This window comes from Vigna radiata, chromosome 9 (genome assembly GCF_000741045.1).
Source record: "Vigna radiata var. radiata cultivar VC1973A chromosome 9, Vradiata_ver6, whole genome shotgun sequence".
Lineage (NCBI taxonomy): Eukaryota > Viridiplantae > Streptophyta > Magnoliopsida > Fabales > Fabaceae > Vigna > Vigna radiata.
The window spans coordinates 15,518,439-15,530,295 of record NC_028359.1 but is presented as its reverse complement, the minus strand read 5'-3'; the positions used below and the strand labels follow the sequence as shown (position 1 = coordinate 15,530,295).

General features: G+C 33.9%; 1 protein-coding gene across 1 annotated transcript; it reads left to right on the top strand.

Annotated features, from left to right (window-relative positions):
• Positions 1–9,514: 9,514 nt before the first annotated feature.
• LOC106773954 (7-methylxanthosine synthase 1-like) lies at positions 9,515–11,611 on the top strand. Its single transcript, XM_014660722.2, has 4 exons — positions 9,515–9,606; positions 9,935–10,345; positions 10,522–10,776; positions 11,086–11,611. The coding sequence occupies exons 1-4, from the start codon at positions 9,529–9,531 to the stop codon at positions 11,455–11,457; spliced, it is 1,116 nt and encodes a 371-aa protein (XP_014516208.2). The 5' UTR covers positions 9,515–9,528; the 3' UTR covers positions 11,458–11,611.
• Positions 11,612–11,857: the final 246 nt, after the last annotated feature.

Here is an 11,857-nt window from a genome sequence, read left to right as displayed (position 1 = left end):
GTTCTCTCTCAAATCTCCTTTTACTTCCCTCATTCAAGAACTTCATGAGTTTTTCTCTAAACTCTGTTTCCCTTTGATAGAATCCACTTAAATTTTGAATGAACAACTTGCCTTCTCTAATAAGCTCTCTCATATGTTCTAAGTTACTTTGAATATTTGGAGGCACAAACTTTCTTCTCATGCACGATCTCAATTCATACCAGTTTTCAATGGTGGATTTTCTACCTTGATGAACCCAATATTGCCTTTCATCCCACCACTCTAGTGCATGCTTTTCTAATCTAGAGAGATATAAACTAAGAACACGAGATTCACACTCTCTAGAAAGAACAATTGTACTATAAGACTCAAGTTCACTTTGCCTAATAAGGACAGGATGCATTTGATTAATTTCTTTTTCCCAAACTAGATATGCTAAGACATTTGTATCTTTACCAAAGAAGGGAATTTTTCTAGCTTTAGTACACAAATCATCCTTAATGTATGAACTAGACATCCTAGATGAATAACAAGACATTTTTGTTCTTAAAAGTTCTTCTAATCTAAAGGGTTTAAAGATTTCACACTTGACAAATCCCAGGTAAGAGAGGTGAACCACTAGGGTTGCTTAAGTACCAAGTCTTTGCCTTGCCGGATTTGTTTTATGCTACTCACTAAATACCCTTTAAAGTAAAATTACTTTTAAAATCAAAGTACAAGACTCAAAACAAACAAAATATGAAAACGGACTCTAAGACCCCTAATACGTTCGGACTCTAATGTGACAAAGGTCACACCTACACTGAAAATCAAACACATGCAAAGACAATCAAATTCTACTCCTATGTCTAGCTAAAATTTAAAGAAAACAAACAAGAAAGGTTGCCAAGATTTGAAAGAGCACCAAGGACTCTTCCAAACTTGGACTTTATATAATGGCCATTTTACAAATTAAATCTAAAGCGACCCGTGACAGTGGGCTACAAGCCCATCAAATTACACAAAAATAACAAAAAAAACACAAATCTATGCTATGGTGCTACAGTCTTGGTCTTGGTCCATTCCGCTGAAGAATTCACGTGCACCAATGCTTTACAACTGCAAACTGCTATCTTTTGTCCAATTAAAATGCTGCTTTAGTCCAATTCCCGTGTTCAAACGCAATAGAAACCGTAACCATCACGTATCCAGATCTGGTCCATCCTGCAACATATATAATCAAGTTGTTGTCACTTACACTCTTTAGCTTGAACAAATTGCACAAGAGATATTTATATGGCAGTAACACTTCCCTGTCTCTTTATCTCGTGCACCTGAGGCAACTTATAGAATTGCTTTGTGCTCAATTTGCAACCTGTAGCCCAGAGAATTCCAACATCAACAATTCACTTATTGCAAACAATTACAAATGATACAAGAGCAGTGCAATTAAACAGATCAATTTAGGGTAGAAAACTCCTTTTTCTCTCGGTTGGTGCAGTTGGTGTAGCTCACAACTCCTTATTGAGGTGTTGTTGCTGCTGTATACTCAAGAAATTATTGATTCCAAATAGTCCAACTCTGCACACAAAACACACCAATGCTGCACGTTCTTCCTAGACTGATTCAGTTCAGTTATGCACACAAGAATTACACCAAAAGCTAGTAAAACATGCTCATGAACATGAATATTAATCCAGATGCAAATAAGGGTAACTCAAAACTAAACCAGACTGATTTAAGCAACAATTCCAGAAAAATCAATTCTTAAAATTGAATAATGCTTTAGCAATTGAAACAAGTTGATGCTTCCATGCACAAATATGTCACACACAGCAGATATATTATAGATCTAAATGGAAATGCAACACCTAGGTGACCTTCAGTAATAAGCATATATTCAATCCAAGAGGAGTTATCACTGTAAGCACAAAACAGAATTTCGATTCCACAGCAAGTGAAACACAACTGATTATGATAAGAGCAAGTCAGAGAATGAAACTAGACAGGAACGAATGGCCTAAACTGATCAATCATGATTTAATACAAATTTTAACAAGTCACTCAAACCGTAAAATCAGCAATCAAATTCAAACAGTTATGATAACAATGATTTATCAAGCAATTTAAAATTCAAAGTGAATGCTATAACAGATTAAATTGAAGCCAGACACAGCTGCTACAGGTGAGTCATTCAAACTCTTTTTCCTGCACAGTGAACATTCTCAAAACAGTTAGAGGAATATGGCATTCTCTCTAAAATGGCAATTGAAATAGGATATAACAGCCTCACAAAACTCACATCACTCAAGTATTCGCTCTTTCAGTTTACACACTCAAGGGTAGGTTTTGAAAAAGATTTCAGTCAAGGTCAGAGAATTCTGTTGATCACTTCCACCTAAGAGGCTACCATTCACAAATACCTCTCTTTCAATTTCCAAAAGAACCAAGTGTAACAGCTTCTCAAACAGATGAAGGATAGGCAAGGCAAGTGATATGCAGCACAGAACATATCAGATAAAACAATGGAAATGAATAGCACAGCTCTAGACCAGATTCTAGAATAGATGATAAAGGCAAACAAAAGCTTCAATTATGAACAACAGAACAGAATTCACGTGTGAAGTAGACAAAACTAAGAAAGTCAAACAAGACAAGCAATAAAAAGCAACTTAGAAAGGCTGGCACACAAATTGATCTTAGGAATAGTGCTAGAGCAGATTTAAAATGCAAGAAACACAAACAAGCTGCAGCAAAAGAAATCGAATTTAGATGCTATTACAGTTTAACTGAAACTGTTTGATGATTTGCCTGAAAGAAAAATCAAATTGATGCACTAATTTCTGTGACTTCACTTGTACTGGCCAAACGAATCCTTTTTTTTTTTTAAGTGTTGTTATTTGATTGTTTTCATCTTTTTTTTTTTCTCTTGAACTATTCAGTACACAGGCCAAACTTTTGCTACAAGTGTAATTGAGGGTTGTGCATCAAACCGATTGTTCATTCAAATGAAATATTATGCAGCTTGTTTTCAACAAAGATTGGTTAAAAACTGGTGGTGTTAAGAGTGCAAAATGTGCAGAATTGTAGTAATTCACAAGTGCTTTGTAGAGCCAAATTGGTTTTACCAAAACAAACTTATTAGCACAACTTTTGGATACAAACACAACAACTATCAAAATTTGACTAGCTCGGTTCCTATTATGCAGCAGATTTTAACAACTCCACCATCCAGATTTAACACACAGATACAATTGACCTAGAGACACTGAATTGTGTCCAATTTCAGCACTAAAAAAAAAAAAAAAAACTGATTGAAGATGTTGGAATTGAATTACAAGATATTCAGCAACGATCTATATACTAAATCAGATTTAAAAATAGTAAAAAAAAAATTGACTACACAAAGAAGTGCATCTCGGCCAAATGCAGAGTGAATATCAGCGAGTGTTCCATTGATGCATCACACTAATTACAAACACAATTTGAATGTTGATTCAGTGTGCATCTAGTATTAACTCATTTGCTTCATTCATTCACAATCACATATTCAAAATGTGCAATTCAATCTGAAATGATTAACCAACACTAGAGCTCCTCATAGAGTTTGTCATTGCTCTTTAATTGTGTAGTTAATACTCACTAATTCAGATTTCACAGAAGCAGCAGTAACACGGTTTTAAACCAGATTTGAAGACAGAACAAGCAATTACACATGACTGAACAGTACTGGAAAGGATGCTCAAACCAAAAATGACTCAACCACACAAAGTGACCAAATAAAATGATCAAAATGAGACTCAAGTTCAGGACGATACAAACAGATGCACATAATCAGTTAATTTGGAAACCTAACAGAGAATACAACAGATCAAGAAGACACGCACTCAAATAAGAATAACAATTCAAGACATCATAGAAATGCAATAAACAACGCGGAAATGGAAAGCAACAGCACAAGACACTCAAAATCAAAATCAAACCGAGACAACACCGAAATAGAGACGCGAATCAAAACAAAAACATGAAAGAGACAGAGACGAAATCAGAGATCGAAAGACTTATCTCTTGTAGCGTGGACGCAACCGGTGCTCTGATTACCACATGATAGATTCGCTCTGGCGAGGAATCTGCGATTTGGCGCGGATCGAGCTAATAATCGGCACAGGAAACAACGAAAGAGGGAAAACAGAGGTAAACCCTAGATTTTAGGATTCGATCGGTGAAAATGCTAGGGTTGGCAGTTTTAATCGGTGTATTGAGAGGATTTGTCGTTTGAATCGGTAGAACGGAAGATATCTAGGTTTTCAATCGGTAAAAATGGTGATAACCCTAGATAATGGCCAGAGATAGATTGTTTGGACTTTCAATCGGTACAAATGAAGGAAATAGGATGAAGAAGGTAGATCTGGAGAGTGTTTCGGTAAGAAGGGTCTTACGGTAATGTTGTAGTGGCTGAGGAGCTCTCGAGAGGAAGCCCTAAATGGTGAGAGGCGGCTTCGAGAGAGAAATGATCTAAGAGATGAATGACGCGAAGTAGATCTGGAATCTACTGATGAAATGTGTTGGTGTGGCAGTGTTAAGCGACAAGGCAATAAGGGATTGGTCGAGTGGTGTACGGTGGTGTTAGGTGAAGAGAGAGAAATCTGATGTGGAAAAGTGAGAGAATGGTAAGTGTGAGATGGAAGGTGGCTAGAGGAGATCCTTTGGGATTCTCTAGCCTTGACTTTCAAGGTAGAATTGCTCTGAAGTAATTCTCAACAGTAAACAATTCAATTATCTCAAAAGTAAGTACAAGAAGTTTAGGCATGGCTATTTATAGGACTAGAAGTCCCACATACCTAACACATTTACACAGTACATAAAAGAAAGATTATACTAAAGACATTGGGCTTGGGCCCCGCGTATCAATTTGCCTCCTCCCTAATGCTCCAAAATATGTTTCCAATATTTTCCCTAAAAATAATAATGCAAATAATTAGCTCAAAAAATTCAAATTAATTAAAATTAGAATTTTCGGTCAAATTAAGCATAATTAGGAAAAACGGGAAAATACCAGACAATTACGCACAATTCCCTGATTAATTCTAGCACAATAAACTAAGTGAAATCAATAAAATATCGACTCATCAAAATAGATCACACTTAGTCTTTTGCACTCCTGGGCAAAACCAAGACGAAAACCAGGGAACAGTTCTACGGACATGAGGAAGTGACCCGAACTGAACAGGCAAAATTACAGTCCTCAAGAAATCTGGACAAGGAAAAGTAGTAGACAGTATCCACACAGAAAATCAGAGAAAGCAGATACTCAGAAAAATCATCCAAGCAACTCCAAGCATAGCTAAATGATCAATCAATTCAAGAGAGGAATCAAAAGTAACAGAACCTCACAGATGCACACTATCAGTGTTTCTCTCAAGTGTCTAGGGTAAATAGTGTCAATTCAATGCACTCAAGAAAGTAAACACAAACAGACTTGGCAAGCCTCTAATATCAACAGTCAAAACATACGCATGTTCAAATCAAACACAAGGTAGGCTCATTTGGCTAGAAAGGTTCAACAACAAAACTACCTTTATCACTTCCAAACATGCATATCAATCAAGAAACATCAAAAAGAGTCAAGCCAAGGCATATGTGCAAGCAATCAAGAGACATATCACACATAAGAAAGAATATCAAGTGGCTCAAATCTCACATAAGGCATTTTTGTCACAATCAATTCAACTCTCAAACATCATAATCATCTTCCAAGCAAAGAAAAACATGGATTTTCAACAAATCAGAGTATCAATGAAGTGAAAGAAAAACTGACAACCTAAGAAAAGTCTAGAAATCAAGAGAAACATGCAAAACTGTACACAAGACACAACAAAAGCTACCTAGAAAACAAAAAATTTACAGCAGAAAACAAAAATCTAACAAAGAAAAATCATAATCTCCCCCAATAGACCACACTTAAACTACACAGTGTCCTCAATGTGTCACAAACATAAGATCAACAATCAAAATAGGCTACAGATCAAGGACAAGTGCAATAGAAGTGAGGAAAGGAGGAGAAGAAGGGAAAAGAAAACTCCCCTGATCATGGTGGCAGTTTCCAATTTTGGACTTTCAGGGAGATGTCTTCCACCACAGGATTCAACAAGGAGGTGTTGAGGAAGAACTGCTTCATCCTCCATATTTGATCAAGCAGGGAGATGTCCTCTATAGCTGGATCTAAGAAGCAGTGATTGTTGATGAGCAGGTTCAGCTGGTGCTTATGAATCTTCAAACTGTCGGCACCTTTGTCTTCCACCATGGGTGTGTGTTGGTAAAATTCATATGTACCTCCTGCAACATGGTTAGTGCAATATGGTTCCACAGAAATAAGATGCAGGGGTATAACACCTAATCCCAGTGTAATAGGATGAACCTCAGATATACCCTCAGAACATGAATCAATTTCAGAAATAGAAACAATATCAATCACAGGTTCAGATTCATGTTCAGTGCATGGAGAACAAACATTCAGATGTGATAACACAAAATGGTTCTCATCATGCAAAGAGGGGGAATGAAAATCATGCTCATCAACAATACAATCATCAATAACATACCTATCAACAAAATGATCATCAACAACAAAATCAATCTTAGGTATGCTTACCTCACTTCCCTGGATGTGGTTAAAGTGGTGGAAGATGGCAGTGTATTCTTCTCAAAGGTGTTTCTCATATCTGCCTGTTCCTCCAATTCTTCATCATGTCTCCTCAGGTGCAACAGTAAGGACATAGGAAGGTGGGAAAGTAGATGGCAGTAGATGTCACTCAAATGAAGCTTATATGTGACAATCAGATTGCACTTCATATTAGTTCTAGTCCTGTCTTTCATGAGAGGATGAAACATATTGAGATTGACTATCATTTCATTCGAGAGAAGATTGTATATGGAGATATAAAGAGTGAGTTCGTCAATTCAAGTGATTAGTTAGCAGATAATTAATTATATTTGTAACAAGCTTGGTACATACAATATGTATGCACCAACTTGAGAGGGAGTGTTAGATATATTATATTTATTTTATATTTTTAACTAGTTTATTATTATTCTTATTTGTATTTTGGATTTAGCTCATATTTTTTATATTATAAATAAAGGATCTTACGTGTATCTTCTACAAAAAAGAAATTAATCCATTACATAATTTTCACTATATTTAACACCCAAGAATTAACATGGTTCAATTAGAATATTAATATTTGTAATGCATATCCAAGAGCAAATATCTAAGAACAAAATTTTCCTCACACGAATTTTAATAAGAACTTCAGTGATTACTACTCATCTCTGATACAATTAATTCTCACTCACACTTTAGTTATAGCTACTATCTTTTCGTAGTTTGATTACTACTCATCTCTGATACAATTAATTCTCACTCACACTTTAGTTATAGCTACTACCTTTTTGTAGTTTGACCAACCTCAGAAAATTATTGTTAAGACCAAAATTCACTTCAAATAAAAGATATTTCTTTAAAAGGGGAAGAACACATCAGTAGAATCAGGCATCTTCTTAGGAACTCATATTGATAAAACTCTTCAAAACCAAATCATAAAATACACCAAAAGTAAAAACACTTTTATGCAGCCACAAATACAACTTTATACAATCAAGGAAAAAAAAGGAAGGTCTCTTGGTGCATGACTGCATGAGGCTCCAACCTATATATACTTCAAATATTCTGGTTTAAAGGAGTGTTAGAATATGGATATGATGAATAGAGAAAAGGGTTAAAATCAAAATAAGAAAAGAAAGGTGTGGAATGTGAGATATGAGACTTTGAAGAATATGGTGGTGTGTGTGTAATATTTATAAGGTTGGTTTTGTTTGCTAGATTTAGAGTTTCAGACACTTGTTCTGATTGATATAGTTGACGTTTCTGAACATGTGTATGAGTAATATTGTGTGAACGTGTACTGTGCAAGACACTATGGTTGTGACTTTGTTGAATTAAATGTGTTTCGTAATCAAGTACGAGTAATAGAGAAATTAAAAAGCAATGTATTGGATGCACTCAACTAGGGCTTTTCCTTTGACTTCTTGGATTCGTGTGAAAGTAAGCATTGCAAGGTTCATGTTTACTGAACTAATTCAAAGCTACCAAAATTTTTGCAATAATAGTAATGGTTTAAGAAAAGGGTTGCTCTATATGGCAGCCACTATAAGATAAAATTGAAATGTTGGTGTGTTGGATTGCGATGTATACTTGAAAAACTACTTATCTTCTAGATTCTGTCTGACCAAGGAAAATAGAATATTACTCTAACGTGCTGCATCTGTCTTGCTTACCAACGTTTATACATTGATTGAATAGGATATTATAGAAAGATAAAATATTGATCTTGTTCCATTATATAAGCATTTTCTTCCAGAAAAGCTATTAAGTGGAATAGTAATGCCTTATACTATATATATATATATATATATATATATTTATAGGGTGTGTTGTTTGGGGACCATCACTTTTGAATGAGAATAAAGAGTTATTAACTTATTACATTGAATATGATGGTCAAGTTGGTATAACTGGACCAAGCTATACAACTTGTGTTATCACTTCATTTTTCATTAGATAATGTTATCTTACCATTAAAAATTTCTTTCGAATTGATTAATTGTATCTAATATGTTGTTGTACATTAAGATTTATTTAAATATGTAAACAATAGAAAAACTTGAAATATACGTAGGATTTAACTCTTAAAAAAATTAGGAATAAGGTGAAACTATAATATATAAGTGAGGTCCAAACCTCAACTTACAAGCTGATTTTGTGAGGTTGAGTTAGATTTAATATTCACTTTTTCATATGTTATCAGAGTTATAATTAGAGTCTATCTTAACCATATTTATTGTATGCTGCTGTTCCTAATTATATTTCAACTCATATAGTGTTCCATTGTCATATTTTCACTTTAATCCCATGTGTAAAGCATGTGCTCCTCTTTACATATGCCGAAATAACATGTGTATCTCAAAACATATGCTTCACAATGCACGCTATAAAATTTTGTTTACCCCACTTTCAACGGACGTTATTGTATGAAAATTAAAAGTATCTTCCTATTATTGAATGAAATAAATATGTTAGGCTTTTCTTCCTTCCAACGATACTCCTTGCATTTTTTGTTTTATAGTTGAGTCATAATTTTTTGTACCCCACTTTCAACGGACATTGTTGTATGAAAATTAAAAGTATCTTCCAATTATTGAATGAAAAATACATATTTTAGGCTTTTCTTCCTTCCAACCATGTTAAAAACTGGAGTTAAGTCTAACTCAATTCCACAAAATCAACTTATAAAGTGAGATTCGCACTCCACTTATATATATTATAATTTGGTCTTATCTCTAGTTTACGTGGAATTTCCACGACATGATTTACTGGTTTCTTTTTTTAGAAAAAAGTAGTCATATCCTCCTTCTAACAATAAAGCCCTCTATATAAACGGTGACACTTCCCATATATATAGCATACCATAATTGTTTGTCACTGTGTATTGTTGAGTGTTCATTCATTATATGATGGCAACAAAGAGAGTGCTTCACATGAATGGTGGTGAGGGAGAAACCAGCTATACCAAAAACTCCTTAATTCAGGTACCATCTCTTTTCCTTCTGTCAAAAACATAAGAAAAAAAAAAGTATCATTTCAACCTATATATCATAAAATAGAAAGAGCATTTTCTTTTAGTTTTGCAAATTTTCTAAAGGAAAAGAGTTTAAATCATATATATATATATATATATATATATATATATATATATATATATATATATATATATATATATTTGTGTGTGTATATAGTTTAAATCATATATATATATATATATATATATATATATATATATATATATATATATATATATATATATATATTTGTGTGTGTATATGTATGTATATTCAATCCAAGTTAAATTTGGTGCAGAGAAAAGTGGCTAGCATAGTGAAACCTATACTTGAAGATACTGTGAAACGGTTGGTGTCAAACATAAGTGCAGAAAGGTGTTGGAAAGTAGCAGATTTGGGATGCTCTTCGGGGCCAAATTCACTCTTTTTTGTGTCAAACATGTTAAGCGTCATGGATAATGTTAGCATGAGCTTAAACCAGGGTACACCACGTGTATTGCAAATTTACATGAATGATCTATTTGGAAATGATTTCAACAACATCTTCAAGTTGATCCCTGACTTCTTCCAAAGAATACATGGAGAAAAAAAGGAAAACCATGTACGATGTTTTATTCATGCAACACCTGGAAACTTCTATGGAAGGCTTTTTCCTGATGAATACATTCACTTTTTTCATTCCTCCTACTGCCTCCACTGGCTATCTCAGGTTAAGTGCACCAAATGAATGAAGCATTTCCTATNATTATTTTATGAATGTTTGGTAACATATAAAATGCCATTTTATGTTTGGCTTTACAAACTAACTTTACGTACAAAGAATATTGTTGGCTCAAGCATTTAAAGTCAAAATTGCTATCGCAATTTCGTTTTGTTTTTTATCAGGCACCAACTTCGACCAGAATAGCTGAACCACTAAACAAGGGAAATATTTATATAACAAATGAAAACCGTCCTTCAGTCTATGAAGCATACATGAAGCAATTTGAAAAGGATTTCAAACTTTTTCTTAAATCACGCTCGGAGGAACTAAGGTCGGGTGGTATCATGTTACTTACGTTCATTGGTAGAGAAAAATCTCACAACATGGCTAATCCATGGGGGATAATTGGTACGGTACTCAATGACATGGTCGAAGAGGTAAGCCACGAGGTTTGATGAATGCACCGACACATTGAAGCATCAGAAGTGTGTGTATTATATAAACTACATTTTATAGTTATTTTCCTTTTATTTTTACATCATACATATTTCAATTCCACTGAGTCGATAAATTATAAAGTGTTTTGTGGTCGATCTTAAAACATGATTGCTCTACATATAAGAATAAGTTTTAGAATATATTGTACGTATTTAATAAGTTTTTTAGTTATTTGTTAAATTTGTGGTGGATATTTTCCTTGTGGGTATATTTGTGTTTTCTAAGGAAGATTTTTATGATTTGTGTAGGGTTTGATTGAAAGGGAAAAATTGGACTTTTTTGATCTTCCTATTTATGGTCCAACTCCTGAAGAAGTTAGTCAAGTGATTGAAGAAGAAGGATCTTTTAGGCTTAAAACATTGAAGACAGTTAAAATAGGTTGGGATGGAAACCTTCAAGAGGATGTTGATGATGCTACAGTTGATAGCAAAACAAGAGCACTGATCGTAGCTAAGTCAATAAGAGCAGTTTTTGAACCTCTTTTATCGGCCAACTTTGGTGAAGTTATCATGGATGAATTGTTTTCAAGATTTGCAATGATAGTTTCCCAACTCATTGATACTGAGTTGGAATCGCTGGAGTATACCAATGTGATAGTGTCTATGACAAAAGATTCTTAGAATATGTTCCGGCTTCGTCATGCATAATCGAAGTTTATGCATATGATTTGATTACGTGGGACTTGGTTAATGATATTTTCACTAATTATATCAGGTTGAATTTGCGTGTAAGAATATAAAGAAGTTTTTCCTTGTGTATTTGTACGGCTACTTTAAATCTTGCCCAACAAGACTGTGTTTTAGTTTCATTGCTAAAAAATTTAATGTGCTGGAGACTATTTGTCACAAAAACACAAAATATCATTACAAAATATTAATGATGAAATTTGTTATATAAACCAATGTTATCAAAATAAGGTGTCATAAAACTTTTTGTTACGGTGAAAATGACTTTGTTAAAAATAACAACTTTAAAAGTTATAGTTTAAAAATTATAGAAAATATATTAAAGTATTAAAAA